This window comes from Callithrix jacchus, chromosome 9, assembly GCF_049354715.1.
Source record: "Callithrix jacchus isolate 240 chromosome 9, calJac240_pri, whole genome shotgun sequence".
NCBI classification, from domain to species: domain Eukaryota; kingdom Metazoa; phylum Chordata; class Mammalia; order Primates; family Cebidae; genus Callithrix; species Callithrix jacchus.
This window is the reverse complement of record NC_133510.1, coordinates 72,234,678-72,257,846: the sequence shown is the minus strand read 5'-3', so window position 1 is coordinate 72,257,846 and position 23,169 is coordinate 72,234,678. Positions and strand designations below refer to the sequence as shown.

The 23,169-nt window shown below is 39.5% G+C and overlaps 1 protein-coding gene across 17 annotated transcripts in view; it reads left to right on the top strand.

Annotated features, from left to right (window-relative positions):
* The window catches only part of BEST3 (bestrophin 3), a 44,476-nt gene that overhangs the window by 2,180 nt on the left and 19,127 nt on the right, over positions 1-23,169 (top strand). For 3 of the 17 annotated variants that reach the window (XM_078336846.1, XM_035256997.3, XM_078336845.1), the window contains 5 exons: positions 3,218-3,451; positions 16,790-16,944; positions 18,445-18,522; positions 18,634-18,786; positions 22,705-22,785. In XM_078336846.1, the coding sequence (XP_078192972.1) occupies positions 3,289-3,451; positions 16,790-16,944; positions 18,445-18,522; positions 18,634-18,786; positions 22,705-22,785 (630 nt within the window). In that variant the 5' untranslated portion in view covers positions 3,218-3,288. Of the gene's footprint in view, positions 1-2,660; positions 2,756-3,217; positions 3,452-7,332; positions 7,540-13,882; positions 13,969-16,789; positions 16,945-18,444; positions 18,523-18,633; positions 18,787-22,704; positions 22,786-23,169 lie in introns of those variants that run through there. The other 14 variants (XM_078336851.1, XM_078336852.1, XM_078336850.1 and 11 more) reach the window with 9 other exon arrangements.

Here is a 23,169-nt window from a genome sequence, read left to right as displayed (position 1 = left end):
CCTGTAGACTAATTTATTTTCTTTATATCTTCTGAGTTGAAGGCATGTTATGTTCATAAAAGGAGGTGCTTATTCTTTATAACATCACAACATATGCCTGTCAAATTGACAGGAAATGTGAGCAATATCAAGTTCAAGAAATTGTTTTATGATGAAAAATTACAGTGTTAATAAAATTCTATGGGTATGATAAAAGGAGAGCTTTATGAGCCTTTGAAGCTTTTTAAATTAAAATTTAATGCATAAATTTATTCTCTGGAGGAAGCTAAAACTTAAAACAGGAAAACTAAAGGTTTTTGAGACTGTATTTCCTTTTCCTACGTATGTAAGTTTGTTCTTTTTCTTCTGCGTATAGATAAAAATTTGTGTTGTATTGCTCTCACATTCCTCCTTGCAGCAATAGGATCTCCTTTGGTCAAAAAGGATATTAGTTGACTGATAATTATTAAAAGTAAAATAGGTAGAGCTATTTTTCTGTGCATCAAAACAACCCTTCTGAGCAAGTGTACACATTGGTATATATTTTGACAGAATATTTTTAGAGGGAAAGTCTTATTAAAAACCTCTCATAATTTTTCAGACATATCATATATTATTTTGGCAATTTAGGTATGTATCACCTAAGCCTTCAGAATATGAAATGATGGAACATACAATGGTGTTTCATGATAATTATCTCATTAGTTCATTTTTACTCATGCAAATGTATTACAGCTATTGCTGCTAAAAATAGAATAGAATAGCCCTTAGCACAGTTGCAGTGTAGCTAGAAATGCTCCTTTGGGCCTCAACTTTTGCTCCAATATCATACTTATACCCCCCAAAATTTTATGCACATATTTCTTCTAAAGCAAAGAGTGCTTACATTTATAAAAAATATTATCAGTTCAAATCATCCTTAATTTTTTAAAGTTCAATTGTAAATACCTTATTAAAAGAGATCTTTATATCTTAATCAAAGGTATACCAAGGGTATAGGATGAGTTTTTCAAGGAAGTCAAACATATCTGTAGAAAAATATAGATGTAGTTTTATTCTCTTAGTCTTTATTAGCTCTATTATAAGTAAATAATTATTCTTACAAAAACTATATGGAGGAACTAGATTCATTAATTTAATTACATTTCTATTTTTGGAGGAATTTGACAAAATAATTTTTGAAATACTTTCTAGCTATTAAAATTTCTATGTCTATTAGCCAAAGATGTTTTCTTTGCCCAACTATTAATACCAACCATTTCATTATTAACTAAGTATGAGGCAATTTAAGTGGTTTTATAAACACACACACACACACACACACACACACACACAAACACACACACACAAACACACATTATGTTATTTAATCTTTATAATATTCCATAGATTTTCTATTCCTACTTACAGATGAGATTTTTTTGCAGTTTTCTCATCTGAGACTCGGAGACATTTAAAAATATTCCCAAAATCCAAATTTGTGTCAGACCTGGGATGAAAATCTGGCTTTGTCTGATCTTGGAAAAGGTCCATGCTTTCCACATTTAAAGCCTCTTTGACCATTTCTATTTGAACATCAGAAACCACTCTGGCCGTAGTTTGTCATCAGCATTAACCTGATAGACCTCTACAATAATCTGGTACCTCTCCTGTCAACTTTCCCTGACTTCAATAATTCTAACACCTCTTCCAAAGCTGAGGCAGGAACTGCAAGCTCACCCTGTACCCCACATACCTTCTTTGTCAGGACCAGCTCCCAACAGCTCTCTTTCTGCAATCTAATTGGTTGATAACTGTTATCTCATTATCCCTTTGCTTCCTTTATGAAAGTTCTAAGGACCCAAATGAGCCTTTGGTGCTTGTTATAATGGATCTTTCCTTGGGTTCCTTCTTCCTTTGAAACAGTTACACTCATTGATTTATTTGAATTCATCTGTTTGGCTTTCCTTCCTATATTTTTGTCATTATTATTAGTTTGCCATTTCTTCAGACTCTGAATCTCTTCTCTATAATCAATAATGTTCTCATTAAATGCACTTATGTTTAATGATACCAGAAAATGGGCTTTAGGCAGGTTGGGTTAGATCTATAATACAAATTTTGAGAGAGTGACTAAATTTAATAATGAATGTTTTCGTTTTTCACCGTTAAATTTGTTTCAGACTTCAAACAATTCTGGGCTTTAAAATGAGGTATAATATCCCCTGAAGCATAACACATGATAATCAAGAATGTGCTAAGTAGCACATTCAGGAGGAAGATCAAGGTGTCAAATTGAGGGTTATTATTTAATAATTACTTAATAATGTTAATTCATAATAATATACTCTTTTTAAGGTATTCCTGATGAATAATTCAAAAATGAACTATTTTATAACTTACCTTGCTCTAAGTCCAATGAACCAATTATATAAAACTTTTAAAATATAAAGTTTTTAAAATAAAATAATGATTAATTAATCCCACTATTTAATGGCCAATCACATTTACAAGATGTTAGCACTTGAAACATTAAGCAATTAAAAAGCTTTTGGGACATGTCGGCTTAAGAAAAAAAAATTATTGCTCCTTCAAAAATAAAACAGATTATTTGTGCTTAATTGTTTGCACTTGATGTCACTTGCAAAGCAGGTGCAGAAGTATAATATCATAAAGGGCTGTGCATTTTATTTTTGCTCCAGATTGTTACTTACAGGAGCCCAAAAACGTTACTTTGAAAAATTATCAATTTACTGTGACAGATATGCTGAACAAATTCCAGTAACCTTTGTGCTTGGTAAGTATAGGTCACACGCAGATTGCAGCCACACAGCTGTCTCCATTAGGATGACACCGATGACTCTGCATGGGAGTGCTTCCAAGCTGAGAGGCATGCCTGAAAAGCCGCTGCTTGCAATAGAACCAGAATCATCCATAAGGTTTGCCTTCAGGGCTGCTTTTGCGAAATTAACACCAAACAAGTTTGAGGATATAATCTGCTATTGGACATTTAAGCTTTCTCTTCACTAACTCTCCATTTTGCAGTCAATATTTGAGATCTAATACACACTTAACAGGGTGCTTAGGCATTGCCAGGCACAAATGACATTTTTTTCCTAGAACGCAAAATCAGAAGATATGGATAATAACGTATTTTTGAACCCCAACATCTAAAAAGGCTAAAATTCAGCTAAAAGCATCAGTGTCACCAACGTGTCTGCTGTAAGAAACTGCTTTATAATTTTCTATTATTCTACAGGGTTTTATGTTACTCTGGTAGTGAACCGATGGTGGAACCAGTTTGTGAATCTGCCCTGGCCAGACAGGCTGATGTTCCTCATCTCCAGCAGTGTTCACGGAAGCGACGAGCACGGGCGCCTGCTAAGAAGGACACTGATGCGCTATGTCAATCTCACCTCCCTGCTCATCTTCCGCTCGGTGAGCACTGCTGTGTACAAAAGGTTTCCCACAATGGACCACGTGGTTGAAGCAGGTACTACGAATGGCTTTTGCTTCCACAGGTGCTTCTCAGCTGAGATAGAACCTCTAGAATTCCTTTGAAAATCCCTTATGTTTGTTTATTCACTCAAGAAACATTTATTGGTCGGACACGTACAGGTGGCTCACACCTGTAATCCCAGCACTCTGGAAGGTCGAGGCGGGTGGACCACCTGAGATCAGGAGTTTGACACCAACCTGGCCAACACGGCGAAACCCCATATCTACTAAAATTAGAAAAAATTAGCCAGGTGTGGTGGCATGTGCCTATAATCCCAGCTATCGGGGTGGCTGACGCCCGAGAATCGCTTGAACCCAGGAGGCGGAGGCGGAGGTTGCAGTGACCCAAGATTGTGCCACTGCACTCCAGCTAGGAGACAAAGATGAATAAGACATGATCCCTGCCCTCAAGTTTACTTCAGAAGTCAGGGAGGGAAAGTGGCAGGTAGTCGCATTGCCTTAAGGTACACATAATAATTAATATATTTATTTAAACAATCTGGCTGGGCACGGGGGCTCACGCCTGTAATCCCAGTATTTTGGGAGGCCTAAGAAGGTGGATCACCTGAGGTCTGGAGTTCGAGACCAGTCTGGCCAACATGGTGAAAACCCATCTCTACTAAAAATACAATAATTAGCTGGGCATGGAGGCATGCCTGTAATTCCAGCTACTCGCAAGGCTGAGGCAGGAGAATTGCTTGAACCTAGGAGGTGAAGGTTGCAGTGAGAAACCATTGCACTCCAGCCCAGACCACAAGGTCCTAATTAGTCCCCCCCAAAATAATAATAATAATAATAATACAAAATACAAAAAAAATCTGTCATATTAACTTACAGTTTTCCAGCACTTTACAGCTTCTCTCTTTTATAGCTATTTCGTTTGGACCTCAAGAAAACATGAAAAAGGTAGAAAATAGATTCAGAAAGGTTACAACCTGCCCTAAATTACACAGCTGATCAGTGGAAAAGCCAGAATTAAAATTTAGGCTCCAAACTCCTAAGTTAATACTTTCTCATCGATTCTGGTAGAAACCAGCAATGTCAGTTTTCATCTAGGCAGACACTGAGAGGTAACAGTCAAAAGCTGTTTCATTGTGGACCTCTTGTCTCCCGAGTCTCAAAGTAGATGCAGAAAGTTAAAGGATGATTCTCTTTCGCATGTAAATATTTAGCAAAGAAGCTACTAAATCAGCCTTCAATAGGGTGAGGATTAAATGAGATCATTCTTGCCACATATGGATAAGAACCATGAGGTGATTCTGCCTTTACATTCAGTCCAGTCTCATACTAGTCCAGTATGTAGTCTCCTTTTCTGAAATGTCCTGGAAAATAGACATTTTCAGATAATATTTTTTGTTTTGGAGTTTTTGTTGGCTTTTGTTTTTGTTTTTGTTTTGCTTTCTTAAATGGGTACTATAGATAGTGACTATTGAAGTCAAAATTAAAATGTAGAGATGAATGTCTATATTTCACATTTTATTTGAAAAGAAAGAATTCCAGTTTGAGGCATACACACAGGCCAGATGGTATTCACTATGTCCAAAATACAAAGAGAAGGTTGGAGGTTTTCTAAAAAGAGAGAAATGTTACATATTGCTATTTGAAGAAGTTCATTGGCACTAATGAGTTTCTGGGGTGCTGGTAAGTTTTGATTGGTGAGTGATAGAGGTGTGTACAATTAGTCTTCAAGTTGCAGCAGATCACTTCAGCAACTATAAAACTGGCTTCGGGTTGTAGCAGTTTCAGCAGCCAGGCCTGCAAAGAATTACATGGTGTCTCGACTGCTTTTTCCTGCTGGCTTCCTGACTCTGTTTTAGTTAGGTATGACAGGAATGACCCAATTCTATTACCAACTTTCACAATGATTAAGAACACAGAGTAAGGGTCTGAAACCTGATTGCACAACTTACTAGCTATATGACCTTGTCTGAGTTAGTTAACCATTCTGTTCCTCAGTTTCCTCATCCATAAAATAGACTTATAGTAACTTACAATAGCACCTACCTCAGTTACCCATAGGCTTGTTATAGGTATTAAACAAGTTAGTATTTACAAAGGGCTTGGAGCATTTCTGGCACACAGTAAGTGCTGCATGATTTCTTGCCATTGTAATGAAATTATATCTCAAACAACAGCATAACATAGCACTCTAGCCACTTTAGAAGATTTGTTATTAATATAATATCCCAGGTCTTTTTGATCTACTTTGATCAAGAGGTTGTGAATGTCAAGGTGGGAATAAGAAAGAAAGGGCATAGATGATACTGTTAGAGATACAGAGTGAGACGTAAGAAAGTAATGGGTGCCAGGAGTTGGCTAAAGATTCAGGGGGAGGGTCTGAAGGCCTGGCAAATGCACAGATATATGATAATGTAAAATCAGTAGAAACTTCAAAAAAATTAATTGCTACCCTACCTCCAAATATGAAAGTAGAATACTGTTTCAGAATGACCTAGTTAAAAAAATACTACTAGACAACTTAATTATCTTAATGTCTCCAGGATCAAATATATTAAGAATTACCACCTCTAAGAAAGACCTAAAAACAAACAAGAAATGTATGACCCATTCCAAGTCGATGAGCTAAAGTTTACTTGGATGAACGGAGGTGATATTTCTCTAGTTCTGACGCATCCTTGAAATGAAGAGAGTGCATTCTGACAGGAAGGAGATGCCAGGTCCAATCCTCAAAGCAAATCTCATCTTCTTAGAGTCACCTTCACATTAAAAGCACACCAGGAAGAAGCCAGGTTGACTGGCAATGGAGAGGCCTCTGGGGCTTCTGGTCAGGCATGAGCTCAGAGGACTGAGCTGCAAGTAGATAAAGGGAGGCCAATAAGAAAATGATGTGATTTCATTTCCTTTGGATGTATTTTTCAGAATACCCAGGCCCATTCCCTCTCAGATTTGTACAGATGTCTGCCACGTACTCGCATTTAGAGTTTTCCCTTTTGGGGGCATGTGGAATACTGGAATACTTCTATCTCCTCCACCACCAATATTTCTACCATTCCAAGGGAATCTCAAAATAAGTCCTTCACTCCTGGATACACATTTAAACTAAGGTCTCTAGGTATGACCCACAGAACCACAGGCCCTCTACATCTTGAATAACTTGTGTTTACTTATTTAAAATGTATATTCCTGTTTCCCACCTACTTCAGGCCCACTGAATTATTATAGAACCTAACAGAAACCTTTGGATGCAATGCCTAGGAATCTGCAATGAAACATGCTCTCGTGTTAGTTTTTTTAATATCCCAAAGTTTTAGAAGTACTGCGCCTTTTCTGGGATGCTTATTTTTTAAACCCTTTTTCTCACTCCTGGGACAAAACGCTTTGGCAACCGCCAACTCATTATGGATAGCAAAGCAGAAGCAATTAGGAAAGGGTAGATTTGAGGTTTCAGCTTGAGGTTCCCAAATTACAAAGAAAAGTTTGAGGAAGCAGTCTGGTGGGAGGCTGCTATATAAGGGATTTGAATTCAACCTGCTTGGACATAACAAGCTTTGTTCTTAAACTTTTTGGTTGGTTGGATGGAAGTGGGTGAAGGAAGAAAACTGACGGCGGAGCTGTGATGAGGTGAAAGCCTTTCCAAGAGTCCGATGACACAATCACTGATTAGCTCAGTGAAAAGGTCCCAGTTGCTCTCATTAATTCCTAAGTGTTTTCTCAAAAGGCAGAAAAGGAGTCGAGGTAGAGCTTGTCCCCACAGGAATATAGGGTTTGTGTGTTAGGCAGCAGAGCAAAGCTTCCAAGCCACTATCCTCTAAGCCAGGAGAGATGCTTCAGAGGCCTGTCTTCCTGGCTGCCCCAGGCTGGCACCCTCTGTCGCTGGCAGCGCTGACTCACTGAACTTCCTGCTCTTTTCCCCAGCAGAGAGGGCTGACTCAGAGTCTGCACATGGGGTCCGCTTCCAAGTTATTCCAACTGGGCATATGCCTCTGCCATTCCCTGACTGTCCTTTGCCTGTGCCAAGGTTTCTGGGAAGAACAGGAAGTTCAGGGACAGAGGAAAATGTTTGGCAGATCCCCTGAGTCCAAAGCCAGGGCACCTGCTCCTGCCTGAGGGCAGAGAGGACTGGTAAGTAAAGCACTGGGGGCCCCAACAGGGTGGGGACAATGTTAAGGGCACGAAGGACCTTCATATCAGTTGAATCCTCTATATAAAATCACCTGTAAGGAAAAGTACATGTCCTCAAACTTCAGGGTGCATTAGATATCATTAAAATCAATATTGCTAAAAATTTGGCTCCCACGATACCACCCCTAGAGATTCTGACTCAGTAGGTCTGGAATGGGCTCCAGGAATCAGCGTGTGAACAGACTCTGAGGCTAGGGGTCGCTGGCTTGCATTCTGAGAAGCAACTCCCTGGCTTTGAGGCAACAGTTTCCCTCCAACTTCTCTTTCTTCTGTGAGGGTTTTTGCCTGCATAGATTCAGTGCTGGCCAGAAGGCAATGAGCGAGAGGGCCAAGAGGGAGGACCAGCACCTCCTTCTGAAGCATCTGGCAATTCCTTGGCTGGAGCTGGAGGAGCTGTGTTTATTATATAATAGATGCAATAATGCCTATTATGCTGAAAAGTTCCTGAACTGGTCTGTGATCAGCTATTTATCAGAGAAACTGCAACAGTCTCTGTTACTTTTGCCTATTGGCTACCAATCTGTTCTGGAAAATTCCAGTCATTCCAATCACCTGCCTGGGAGATGTCACTGATTCCAAGTCAAGTCAGATGCACAATTCCAGATCTTGGCTGATTCAAGTGATGACCTTAGTTGCGTGCTTGTAGTATGGTCTCAGACTGAATCAAAACATCTAGTGTTTCACAGGCATCAGGAGAGAAAAGTAGTTATCTTCAAAATTACTTACCAGAAGCACAATGATAGGTAATAGGAAATTATATAGGTGCCTCTTAAAGAAACATGACCAAGCTGATGCTAAATCTATTATATTTTTGCTCATGCAAAAATATATGACAGGCACTGCGCCAGGCACCGGGAATTACCCTTATAAGCAAGAATAAATATGGTCCCCATCCTCAAGGATCAGTGAAATTTACTACAAATCTTACCTTACATTAATCATTGTCATAAACAAGCACAAATATGTTTACAGTTAAACTTAACATCTCTGCATTGCAATTCTCTAACATAAATAGTTTCTCTCTGTATTTAGTAGTTCACAAGAGTAGTTGTAAGACAACTACTGAGGAAAAAAATATCCTTTAATTTTCTTAAAGCCTTGGAGTCTTTTGTTTTTTTAATTTTTTAGAGACAGGTTCTCACTCAGCTGCCCAAGCTGGACTGCAGTAGCATGGTCGTAGCTTACTGTAACCTCAAACTTCTGGTCTCAAGCCATCACCCTACCTCAGCCTTTTGAGGACTAACTAGGACTACAGATGTGCACCACTGTGCCTGCCAATTTATTTATTTAGTTATTTCTATTCTTTTATTATTTATTTATTTTTAGGTACAGAGTCTCATTATGTTGCTCAGGCTGGTCTTGAACTCCTGGCCTGAAGCAACCCTCCCACCATGGCCTCCCAAAGGGCTGGGATTTCTGATATGAGCCACCACACCTGGCCTGCCCTGGAATCTTAATGTAATGTTTCTTAACTGTCTTCCATGACTAGAGGGAGCCTGATAAGACTCCACTGGAGTTTTTAGTGATACTTCTGGTTAACAGATATTAATATAGCCAAGCAAACTACCAGTTATCAATGAATGTTGAGAAAAAAGTTCTAACTAGAGACACTCTGGCTATGTGGCTAACCTTGTAAATGGAACTCAGGTCTGGGCCACTTAGGGCTTAGAAGACAAACAACTCAAGAAGTTTGGTACAAGGAAAATTAGCTTTATTCGAGAAGTCAACAACCCGGGAAAGGCAGTGAACTAGGGTTCAAAGGCCACCTTTCAGCATTGTGCCTCTAGGTCAGGGGTTTTGAAGGGAAATTAAGAGAAATGAGGATCAAAACAGTCTTGCAAAATGCGAGCAGTTTCATTCGGGTGCGCAGTTAATCATTGCTTTCTTGGTGAACGTTTTATGACCTTCTGCAGGCTTCATCAGCCTACTCTTACAGGATGGTCCGCCCACCTATTCTTACAGGATGGTCAGCCCATTCTCAGGGCTGTTGGTCAGCATATTTTCTTTTCTTCTTTTTTTTTTTTAAGATAGAATCTTGCTCTGTTGCCCAGGCTGAGGTGCAGTGTTACAGTCTTGACTCTCTGCAACCTCCACCTCCCCAGTTCAAATGACTCTCCTGCCTCAGCCTCACATGTATCTGGGATTACAGGCGCACACCACCATATCTGGCTAATTTTTGTATTTTCAGTTTAGACAGAGTTTCACCATGTTAGCCAGGCTGGTCTCAAACTCCTGGCCTCAAGTGACCCCCCGCCTTGGCCTCCCAAAGTGCTAGGATTACAGTTGTGAGCCACCGCACCCAGCCAGTATATTTTCTTTTATCTCTGTTGAAGGTCCTGCTTTATTTTTGAGGCTGTTTCTTGGGACTAATCTACAAACTCAAGTAAAACAATAATATTATTAAAACAAGCAAGCTTTTCTCTAACCTGGAATTAATACTGTTAAAACCACATTTGCGTTTCTGGCACAGATAGATCATTTAATCTGTGATCTTCTCTTCTCGCACTAGGTAAACTAAAATGACTTTTGCATAACATTTTATGAAACATTCACAAAATTAATTGAATTTGGTATAACATTTCTGGCCTGGGTGGGCTGTGGTTTTTCTTGATGCATTCCGCGGCTCTGGGGCTCCTTGGTCTCTGAATCTCCACTGCCTTGTGTTACAAGAGTGAGAGCCAAGGGGACAGTGGTATTCACAGCTGTGCCAGTTTTTCCTCTGTTGGCTGAACTTTTAGAGGCTGAGTCAGTCACCCCTGTAGTCTCACATGATGAGCCCAGAACAGACAGAATGTCATCCTGTGAGTGAAACTTGACTCACCTATGCGTACTTGCTCTGCACAGCAGAGAAAGCACATGCAGAACTAGCCCTCCTTGAATTAATAACATGGATAGGCAGTCTTGGTTGGCCAGTGTTTGAAGGTTCCCCCACATTTCTGTTTTAGGAGTTAAATAAAGGCTACCCACTTAATGTTTCTCAGAGTACGGTTGCAGACCACATTCACTGAATTAGCAAGGGCGCTTATTTACACTGCAGGGTCCTAGGCAACCTAGGGAATCAGAATCTCTAGGGCTTAGGACCTAGACGTCGACATTTTTAAACAGGCTCCCTAGAAGCACTGCAGGAGGTTTGACCCAGACTGAGAATGCTGAAATGATCAGCACTAGGGCAGTTATTCAACCTAAACTTTGCTACAGGTTGGAATCTCTGGTGATCTTTTAAAAATTCTGATGTCTCACTCCCATTCTCAGACATTAGGATTCATTAGGTATGTGGAGCAACCTGGGCATCAGGATTTTTCAAAACTCCCCAGACCATTCTGATGTACAGCAAAGTTTAGGAACAGCTGCACTAGCACACATCAATTAATTCCTCCTATTTCATCCACAAATCGCCTCAGATCTATTTCACCCAGGGCAAATAAAACTCTGGGCCACTGAGCAGATGAGGATTTTAAAGCACTGATTTCTTTGTATGTTATTTCTTGTGTTTGATTATGGAGAAGGCAGTGCGTTACCAAATGGGATACCAATTTAGGGACAAGGATATGGGTAACTAGAGACTTGCTCATATCAATATAATAGAGAAGTGTCTGTCTCTGTTCCTTATTGCTACTCCCAGAAACTGATTTTACTCCACCGTACCCTATTTCAGGCTCTTCCAGCTGTGGTTTGTAACTCATTATGGGATTCTTAAATCAGGTTAATGGCTTGTAACCAGCATTTTTGATGACATGGAATGGAGAACACTAGAATCAAATCGAATAGAATCGAATAAAATAGCAGGAAGCACATCATGCGGTGGGGCCAATAACTGTTTTATGAACAACATATATCTTACTACATTCATGGTGGACAAAAAAGGTGGCTGGCATACTGCCCTGCATGATGCTGTCACAATGTGATTTCAGCCCTTTCTCAATCTCATTTTGCTCCCCACTTGATTTTCCCAATTAACAGGGATTTCTAAACCTCCTCCATTGAATGGAAAGGACAGCTATAGCTGAAGCTGGTGGCTTCATTCCATTAATTTGAAAACACAGAGAAAAAACTAGCCAGGCACATTGCACTCCTCCTGAAAAAGTGTCATCCCTTGAAGAAGGGCTCAGATGCTGAATGCACAGCTTTCTTTTTCAGAAAAAACTGGCATCAAACCCACTCTGCCTTCAGGTTTTGAGATGCAGAGCTTTTAGTTCCTCTGCTAATAGAGCCTTGTTTGAATACTCTGCTTGAAAGGCAAAAGACATCTGCCTCAACTTCAATCAAGGAAAAATAGACCAACTGTACAGCAGGCAGAATCCATGATGACTGGAATTTTGTCTATCAATGGATGTAATTAATCCTTTGGCTTGAGGGCAATAGAATTTTGTCCTAAAGTAGCAGATCCTGCTCCATCAAACCACAACTCAACTGGGAGTAAATGCAAACATGTATCTATATTGAGAGATAGATTTTACTCTGATTAGAAAGATGAAGGAGGGTTTTGGGGATAAGCAATATGAAAATTGCTGAGCAGAGCTGAGCCAGCCAGAAGGAAAAGTGATAGCAAGAGAAACTTAAGCAGATGCAATGGCAGAATAAAATAGCTATACCAGGGGTGTGATGGGGCCTGAGGGGAGCATGACATGGAGACAGACAGGTGCAGGGGACCAAGTGGTGGGAGGACCAGCCCACTGAGAATGTTGCCAAACTGTAGCAAATTAGTAACTGTAATAACATAGCCTCAGCAATGACAATAATGATCATATTCTGAAAAACACTATTGGTCTCTGGGTAAAATGGCTTGAAGTCCCAATAAGGATGACATTCCATTTCATAACAAATACTTTTGGAATGGACTTGACCAACAATCTAGAGATTTTCTTTCAGTTGACCAACAACTTTGATTTCCAAAGGTGGAGTTACTTTTGTGAACCCCAAAAATCTAAAACAGGTCTCAGTTAATTTAGAAAGTTTATTTTGCTAAGGTTGAGGACGTGCACCCATGACACAACCTCAGGTGGTCCTGATGACATGTGCCCAAAGTGGTCAGAACAGTTTGATTTTATACATTTTAGGAAGACCTGAGACATCAATCAACATATGTAAGATAAACATTGGTTCAGTCTGGAAAAGCGGGACAACTCAAAGTGGGGAAGGAACTTCCAGGTCAGAGCTAGCTAAAAGACAAATGGTTGCATTCTTTTCAATTTCTAATTAGCCTCTCCAAAGGAGGCAATCAGATATGCTTTTATCTCAGTGAGCAGAATAATTACTTGAATACAGCAAGAGGCAGGTTTGCTGTAAGGAGTTCCCAGCTTGACTTTCTCCTTTAGCTTAGTGATTTTGGGGACCCAAAATATTTTCCTTTCATACTCTGGATAAATAAGTGTGACCCTGCAAGGAATAACAAAAATTATTCTTCTTATATATTCTTAGAGGATACATTAATGTCTGTGATCATCATTCATCTTTCCCAACACCTAGCAAAATACTCAATAAATTTGGGCTGAAAACAAAATCACCAGCTCTTCTTGCTCTACTCTTTCAATCTCTTGCATTAGTGTTTATGACAAATAAACCCTCACTCTGCATATTTGCTTTCTTCTTAGAAGCTAAGGAAGGACGTGCTAGCACAATTTGATCCGTACTTCTGAATAAAAAATAGCCAGAGATAAAGTTATTCTTTGGTCAAATGACAGAGACTGCAGCTAATGTATAAATGAGATCATTTTTAAAAGTTATATTATAGGTCCCAAGAATATGACTGTTAGACAATTGATATGGGATATGTGAGAATAAGCTACAGGAAGTCTTTCAGCATAAAGCCAAGACAGAGCAAGTTTATCTGTTAACTTCATCCAATAAGATTTAACTGACCAGGCACAGTGGCACATTGCTGTAATCCCAGCATGTTGGGAGACCAAGACGGGCAGATCACTTGAGCCCAGGAAGTTCAAGACCAGCCTGGGCAACATGGTGAAACCCAATCTCTACAAAAAATATAAAAATTAGCCAGGCATAGTGGCGTGTGCCTGTAGACCCAGCTACTCAGGAGGCAGAGGTGGAAGGATTGCTTGAGCCTGGGAGGTTGAGGCTGCAGTGAGCCAAAGATCACACCACTGGACTCCAGTCTGGATGACAGAGAGATATTCTGTCCCATTAAAAAATTTTTTAAATTTAATCATGCTCTGCAATTCTTTAAGAAACAAAAACAGATTTTTTTTAGATCATGCAACAACTCTCAGATGCACTGAGAAACAAGAAGAGAATTGCCAAGCTCATTTTTATTTTTTACTTCCAGGGAGAGTATCATTCTGCAGACATGGAGAGAACCCTTCTAAGCTGATATAAACAACCCAAGTGTTATCTAAAACTAGCCTCCTGTTGGTAAATATTGGCTTTGTAGTTTTTACTTTGTTTATTTCAAATCCTGAATAAACAACCTTCAGTTAGTGGGACAGTGATTTTCAAACACCACTGTATGTCAGAATTTCCTGCACATCTTGGTAAACATGCAATTGCCTAGACCCAATTCTATTAAATCACCCAGGAAGATTAAAAAGAATGCTGATGCCTGACCTCATCCTAGATCAATTGAATCAGAGTGTCTAAGGATAAGACCCAGGCATTGGTATTTTCTAAAAGTACCCACATGAGATTCTGAGGTGCAAACCTGGGTTGAGAACTCCTGCCCTACTGAGTCTGATTTAGTAGTCAGGGTTGGGGTCCAGGTCTCTCCATATTTAATAGATGTCACAAGTGATGCAGACCTATGGCCTTTGGATCTTATTCTTAAAAACAATGGCCCAGGTCTCGTCAAAAATCTAGATAATGCCAAAGCTCTATGAATTGATGACTCTCAGAATGAGCATGCTTCACTTCTCCTTTGACTTTTTTTTATTGTAACACTACCACTTAAATAAAATTTGGCCTGCATCATAAGGAGGGAGGATTACTTTATTTATTTATTAGAGATGAAGTCATGTGATGTTGCCCAGGCTGGTCACAAACTCCTGGCCTAAGTAAGTACTCCTCCTGCCTAGGCCTCCCAAAGTGCTGGCATTATAAGCATGAGCCACTGCACTCAGCAAAAGGATTACCTTAAATAGGACAACCAGATTTGTTAACTGATTACAAATGGTTAAAGATAGAAAATGTGTGATATTAGGGCAAAAGTTGATTTTCATCTGCATGTAGTATCAGTATCAGAATTCCATAAGCAAATAATTGCTTTTTTGAGAAAAAAAAAAAAAACTCAAAAATTAGTATCTAATAAAAATCAGTTTTAGAAATAAGCTTTAATTCAGAAAACACTATATTAAATTATAATTAACATTTAAAAGCTACTTAAAATAAATAGCCAAGAGAGTAGATCCCAGGAGAGTCATTGTAGCATTATTTTTAAGCAGCAAAATAATCAAAAACTTAAATGTCTTAAAATGTCTATTCAAAAGGAAACTTGCTAAATAAATTATATACATTTAACTATAAATTAATGTTAATCTATAGAGAGCAGACATTAAAAAGAATGCTGCTGCTCTCTCTAATTTTTTTAATCTTCAAGATATATCTGAAAAATAGAAGCCAATGGCAGATACGTAAGTAGTATAAAGCCATTTGTGTTTTTAAAAATAGGTCTGTATGAAAATCTATGAGATTTCTCTGGAAAGATACACAATAAATGGATCATCATGATTTCCTCCAGGAAGGGAAACTGTGGCTGGGAAAAGGAGACTTTCTCCACTAATAGTCCTTTGACCCTTTGGGATTTTTGTACCATTTGAATTATTCAATCAAAATTTTTAAAAATAAAAGATCAACTGTAAACTCTAAGTTTTAAAGTGCATCTTTATGCAAGCAAAGCCTGGTATATAGTAGGCATTCAATAAATGTTTGTTGATTAAATAAACCTGTTACCTTATTCCTCTTCTATAATTCAGTCACTCAATCTCGTCTTCCCTTGGTGTTCGCGGAGGGAGGAGCAGTCAGAGGATAACTAAAGTTTCACATAATCTACCTTAGTGCACGTGCTAAGTGTGTGCTAAGCAGTATGCTAAATAATGTACTGACATATGTACATCATCTCAGGTAATTCTACAACATCCCTGTGAAGCAAGTATTAACTCTCTTTTACAGATTGAGAAAACTGAGGCTCAGAGAGCTCACTGCAAGCTCAAGCAAATTGCACTTTATACACACACATTCGTGTATGCATACACACATGCACACACACACACACAAAGAAACCCTTTTTTTTTGGAGAAAGTCTCACTCTATCTCCCAGGCTGGAGCGCAGTGGCACAATGTCAGCTCACTGCAACCTCTGCCTCCTGGGTTCAAGCAATTTTCCTGCCTGAGTATCCCCAGTAGCTGGGATTACAGGCGTGCGCCACCATGCCCAGCTAATTTTTGTATTTTTAGTAGAGAAAAAGTTTCACCATGTTGGCCAGGCTAGTCTTGAGCTCCTGATCTCAAGTGATCCACCCATTTCGGCCTCCCAAAGTGCCGGGATTACAGGCATGAGCCACCATGCCTGGCCACAAAGAAATACTTCTAAAATATGTGCAAAATGGTATGCAGACTATGAAGATTAATATATACTCTTTGCCCTTCAAGAGGGTCATAGTGAGGGAAACATTTATGTGTGATATTACTGTGATGCAAGCCAAGGGTGATACCACTTGAGAACTGTAAAGGAACTATAAAAAAATCCCCCAGGAAAGAGCAGGAAGGACTCAAGGAAGCCTTCACAGAGGAGGACATGATTAAGTAGGACTTGGAAAGGAGAGATCAGGAGAAGTGATGTAAATCATGTGTTCAGCACTATGCCTAGTGCTTTGTATACACTATCATATTTTATTATTAATCATAACAATTCTAAGTATTATGGTTCCCGATTTTAGATGACTAAACTAAAACCTAAATATCTAGTTCACATTTAATGTCTCCTTACTCCCTACTGGCCTCTACTATCAGGGATTTTATATAACTTGTGGCTTTGCATGCATACGTATGTGTGTGTGCGTGTGCACTCACACATACAGATTCCTTAACTCTAATGCAAGTATAAACTGCTTGAGACAGGAACCTTTAGTCCATACTTCTTTAATATCCCTTATTATATGCTTACATAGTAGATGCTGAAATATGGCAACATATTAGTGCCAAACTAAGTTTGTATAACTACCCATGTTTTTTTTTTGTAAAGGTTTTATGACAGCAGATGAAAGGAAATTATTCAACCACCTCAAATCTCCTCATCTGAAATATTGGGTTCCATTCATCTGGTTTGGAAATCTTGCAACTAAAGCCCGGAATGAAGGTAGAATCAGAGACAGTGTTGATCTGCAATCATTGATGACTGTAAGTATATCATAAACCATAAGAAAAAGATGCTAATTAGAGACCAAGAGGGACCTGGAGGTAACACGTTAGACCAGGAAGAGTCAGCTTAATTCAGTCCTGGTTCCAAAGGAACCGGAAAGATTGGACCGGTGTCAGAACCCTCAGCATGCAGGACAGAGGTGAAACACAGGTTAAACTCGAGCTGCTTGGAAATGGTTGCTTGGATGCTATATTTTAAACAAAATCATGCTTTCTAATAGGCTCTGTAAGAAAGTATTCCTTGATTGATTAGCTAAGGTTCGCCAAGGGCTCAGAAGGCTATGGTGTCCATGTGGCATATTTGCCATCCCTGGATCCAGGGTCGTAGAATAAATTCTAGAGGAGAAATAAACCTCCCCAGCCACATCCCCCAAACTGGAATATTGTGAGATTTAGCCACCTTTTTAGATACTCTAGTAAGTAAAATAGTATTTTCATTAAACAAAGTAACCTTGAATTCATCTGAAAAAAAAACAAAACAAATTTATGTAAGGGCTGGATATATTTGTGCCACAACAGTCCCCTGCCTGGATTAGGCTAACAGGAATGAATTGTTTAAAAATAGTGCCCAGATTAATGTGAACTCTTTCCCCTAGTCTTACATAATAACTTGTATGAAATAGATTTTTAAAAATCAAAGAATCCTGCCCTTCCTGCTTCAGAGATAGATTTTCTATCAATATGAGTGTTATAAAGTCTCCATTCATGGGAGGAAACAGGTATAATTATATCTCTTTTCTAAGATCTATAATAAGCATGTTTTAAAATGAGAGAAACAAAAAAATTGCTTTCCAGATTATCTACCAAAATTGACAAAAAGTTACTTATTTAAAATACCATTTCCTTATCATCATGACTTTGGGTCAATATATATGTTGAAAATTATAGGAACAATAGAATGGTGGCGAGGGATACCTTTATGAAGTCCTTTTTTGTTTTGGAAATAGAGTGTCATTCTGCCCAAGCTACATGCAGCACAGTGGCACGATCATGGCTCACTGCAGCCTTGACCTCTTGTGCTCAAGTGACCCTTCCATCTCAGCCTCTGGAGTAACTGGGACTACAGGTGCATGCCACCAAGCCCAGATAATTTATTTATTTTTTGTAGAAACAATGTCTATGTTGCCCAGGCTTATCTCAAACTCCTGGGCTCAAGTGATCCTCCTGCCGCAGCCTCCCAAAGTGCTGAGATTATAGGCATGAGCCACTGCACGTGGCCATGACTTATTTTAATATTTCTTTAATGTCCAAATATACTCATCAATGAACACATGGTTCCAATGATATTCATTGATTGATTGTCATTTTTAGAACTTTTCTTTTGGAGTATCCTTGGGAACCAATTTACTAGACTTACGGTCAGTCCTGTTGTTTTACAGACATATTCATAAAAGACATGCTCACATTCTGAATCCCGGTAAACACTTGTTACCACACCTGTCATCTTAGTAAATCATGTTAGATCTGTTTCTGGCTTAGGAAATGAATCGATTCCGCTCTTGGTGCAGCCTCTTATTCGGTTATGACTGGGTTGGGATTCCGCTGGTTTACACCCAGGTAAGAAATACTTTGCATGGAATTCTTTCTCTCTACTCGCCCACCTTGGCACTGTAGCTTCACTGTGGGAGGCCAGCACTGTCCCCTCACTCCAGTCTCTCTCTGTTCCAGGTTGTCACTCTTGCTGTCTATACCTTCTTCTTTACGTGCCTGATTGGACGCCAGTTTTTGGATCCCACCAAAGGCTACGCAGGGCATGACTTGGATCTTTACATTCCAATCTTCACCCTCCTACAATTCTTCTTCTATGCAGGATGGCTCAAGGTAGCCAATGGTTTCAGGGGCCCACTTTGTTATCTGTTATGTTCCAGACTCTCCACACTGATCCTTTACTGAGTCTTTAGCCAATCACTCATGAGTGAGTCAAATGTAGATTTAACATGTAATAGCTCCTTATCACTTTTCTGCCAGGGATTCAAGTGACAGGGATATAGTCAGTACTGTCTGAAGCAGCTCATTTGTGCAAAGAGATTAGAAGAACACTCTTTTATGGCTATTGATTCTCTTTTAAGTCTCTGTGTATTCCCATTAGGATTACATGACTGTAATTACTAAAGTAATAAGTGTACCTGCATTGATAGTATATACCACAATAAGCAACTAAGCAGAGTAAAAGAGTAAACAAGAGGCCGGGAGCGGTGGCTCAAGCCTGTAATCCCAGCACTTTGGGAGGCCGAGGCGGGTGGATCACGAGGTCAACAGATCGAGACCATCTTGGTCAACATGGTGAAATCCCGTCTCTACTAAAATTACAAAAAATTAGCTGGGCACGGTGGTGTGTGTCTGTAATCCCAGCTGCTCGGGAGGCTGAGGCAGGAGAATTGCCTGAACCTAGGAGGCGGAGATTGCGGTGAACCGAGATCACGCCATTGCACTCCAGTCTGGGTAACAAGAGCGAAACTTCGTCTCAAAAAAAAAAAAAAAAAGAGTAAACAAGATGCCTTGTAAATCAGACTTAACCATTAATATTGTAGTAGAATCTTGGTTCTGCTCAACTCTGTAGATAGTTACCGCAATTCCCTGAAATTCTGCTAGCTGTACCACATTAAATGTGCCCCATTGTTAAAACCAAAACTGAGACTCAGAAAAGAATTCACCAGAATCAAAACCAGAAACACCAGTAATAATGACAACATGATTTGCCAGGAAATTAAACAGTTTCAGGCTGTGAGAATGGTTTGTCTAATTTTCTGTGTAGAATTTTTCTTGCTCCCCCTCCCTTCACCACCACCTCCTCAAATGTAAGTGTGTAAATATCAGAGACCTGATTCTTCCATCACCTCTATAAACTTCCAAATGGAAAGTATGCAATAGAAAAAAATCAATGACAATGGCTTCATTAAGTTCATTGAAATGTAATTATGGTAAGAAGATGATGTTCATAAAATAGAATTTTTGGCCGGGCACAGTAGCTCATGCCTATAATCCCAGCACTTTGGGAGGCCGAAGTGGGCAGATCATGAGGTCAGGAGTTCGAGACCAGCCTGACCAACATGGTGAAACCCCAGCTTTACTAAAAATACAAAAATTAGCCAGGTGTGGTGGTGCGTGCCTGTAATCCAGCCACTCAGGAGGCTGAGGCAAGAGAATTGCTTGAACCAGGGAGGCAGAGATTGCAGTGAGTTGAGACTGTGCCACTGCACTCCAGCCTGAGTGACAGAGTGAGACTCTGTCTCTAAATAAATACATAAATAAATAAAGTAGAATTTTCAAATGTTTGGCCTTCCAAAAAGCCATACGTTGTCAAGCCCTGATGTCTTCAGGTTGCAGTGAAATTTTCCCTGCAGAAGTCTTTTCTTTCATTGATTTGAATCTTAACAAAGAAAAATAATATGTTGACATTTCAAATTATACTCCAAAGAGTAAAGGCATGTCCCTTACAAATGGAAGCATTTTTAATCATATTTACCATGATTCTTAATGATTTCTACCTGCTTAAGAGCGAAAAATCACAAGAGACTAATGACTTTCATTTCCCATTAGAGGAAAAAGTAGACATTAGCTTTATAAATATAAAATCACCACAGTGGCCCAAAGACTCAATCATTCTCGAAAAGTACTTTTCATCCTTTCCTGAGTTGCACTAAGCTTTTTATTCTTTGTTTTGTGTCAATGTAAGGTGCTTGACCAACCTGTAAAGAGCAGATAACGGTTCCTTCCTTCTGACATGCTTTCTAAAATATTAACAACCTTTTCCTTTATAAAATGTTTTAAGTCAGGCATGGCGGCTCATGCCTGTAACCCCAGCACTTTGGGAGGCTGAGGTGGGAGGATTGCTCAGATGTTCAAGACGAGCCTGGGCAACATGGCGAAATTCCATCTCTACAAAAAAAAAAATGCAAAACTTTGGCTAGGTGTGGTGATGCACACCTGCAGTCCCAGCTACCTGGGAGGATGAGGTGGAAGGGTTGTTTGAGTCCAGGAGGCCAAAGCTGCAGTGAGCCATATTCATACCACTGCACTCCAGCTGGGTAACAGAATGAAACCCTGTCTAAAATAAAATAAATCTTAAAAGACAAAATACTTAAAGGCACAATTTTAGCTCCATTAAAAGATAGGCAAACTTGCTGGGCACAGTAGGTCATGCCTGTAATTCCAGCACTTGGGAGGCAAGGCGGGTGAATCACCTGAGGTCAGGAGTTCGAGACCAGCCTGGCCAACATAGTGAAACCCCATCTCTACTAAAAATACAAAAAATTAGCAGGGCATGGGGGTGGTCGCCTATAATCCCAGCAACTCAGGAGGCTGAGGCAGGAGAATCACTTGAACCCAGGAGGTGGAGGTTTCAGTGAGCTGAGATTGTGCCATTGCCCTCCAGCCTGGGCAACAAGAGCAGAACTCCATCTCAAAAAAAAAAAAAAGAAATGGGCAAACCTAAACACCAATGGATTGTGCCTCCATTTCTAAACAGCTTTTCTATCTCAACAATTAGGATATTTATAAATCTTTTCAATGTGTAGAAAAGGCTTCTTAACCTTGTGAATATATATTACTCAGTTACTTGCTGAAAATGCAGCCCCCAGTGAAGAAAAAGATATATTTTGAGATTGTCAATTCAGAAACATGCATGCAATTTTGTCAATTTAATGCAGACTATGATAATACATGCAGGATTGATTGTATAAAAATGAAAATCTAGACAGAATTCAAAAAGATTTCAAGACTCAATCAGTACCCTTAATTAATCTATGCAAATCTCCAGGCAAGAAAGGACAGATAATATTGATCAAATATTAAAAGATATGTAATAATAGCTCCCTAACCTTTTCCCGGCAGGAAAACTAACTTACTGGATAAGGTTAAACCCTTTAGGGTAAAACTAAGTAAGCCTCAACTTCCAGTTTTAGGACTTACTAGCTCTCTGACTCATTTACTTAGCAATTATGTTCAGTAATTTGAAAGCTCGGCCAGGCACAGTGGCTCACACATATAATCCCAACACTTTGGGAGGCCGAGGAGGGCAGAACATCTGAGCTCAGATGTTCAAGACCAGCCTGGTCAACATGGTGAAACCCAATCTCTATTGAAAAAAATTTTTTTTAAATTAGCTGGATGTGATGGTATTTGCCTGTAGTCCCAGCTACTCAAGAATCTGAGGCAGGAGATCTCTTGAACCTGGGAGGCACAGGTTACAGTGAGCCAGGATTGTGCCACTGCACTGCAGCCTGGGTAACAGAGCAAGACACAGTCTCAAAATAAATAAATTAATTAATTGTAAAAGCCCCTTATATTATTTTCTTTAGTTGTGATTTAAGTCTTCCTTCACTGTTTAACCTTCTCCCTGTGTACATTTTGTCTTATCATCTGGTCCCTGTAAATTCCCTGGAAGCATAGCCTGTGTATCCTTCAGAGTGCCTTGCAAATTGTTGGTGCTCCTTCACTATTCAGTCATTTGATTTGGCTCCTAAATAGGACATGGCTTCCCCTGATAGGGCCTGCATTGCTGCTAGTTGAATGTGCAGATTCCTTTGGAGAGCATACCTATGAAGGTGCATCACTGGTGATTTGCAAATCATGTCTTGCTTGCTAATAAGTATCTGGGTAGGACAATCTACTCCCCTCTACTCTTCATATTTTGAAAGTCACAAAAGGAAGCAGAAAGGAAAACTGGAATCATCTTCAGTCTCTATTCTTAGTCTTCAGAGGTATCATGATGGGTTTATTTTATCTTTTCAACTACAGGTAGCTGAGCAGCTTATCAACCCTTTTGGAGAAGATGATGATGATTTTGAAACTAATTGGTGCATTGACAGAAATTTGCAGGTTAGAGAAATTTTTCTTTCTTTTTCAAATATTAATAACAAATCTCTTGTGATATTTCAACTCTAAGCAGATTTTAGATACACACCCCTTGGCTTCAGAGCTTTAGCCACAAATGAAAGAGGCTTGGCTGTACACTATGCTGTCTCAGGTCTTTTTGGAAGCTTACACATCTGGGATTTCAGCTCCACTGAAATTTAGTTCCTTTTAAGTAGAATTTCAAGCCAATTTTCTTTGTAAGTCTCTCTACTGGCTTTTTCCAGTCTCTTACATCTCAGCATAGAGCAGTATTTTTAATTGTTCTTTAGTTGGTTTTCTATTGCAAACCAGAGAGGTTGAAAGTGACTTAAAATGGCATCTAGACACAATCTGGTAGGAGTTCCCAAA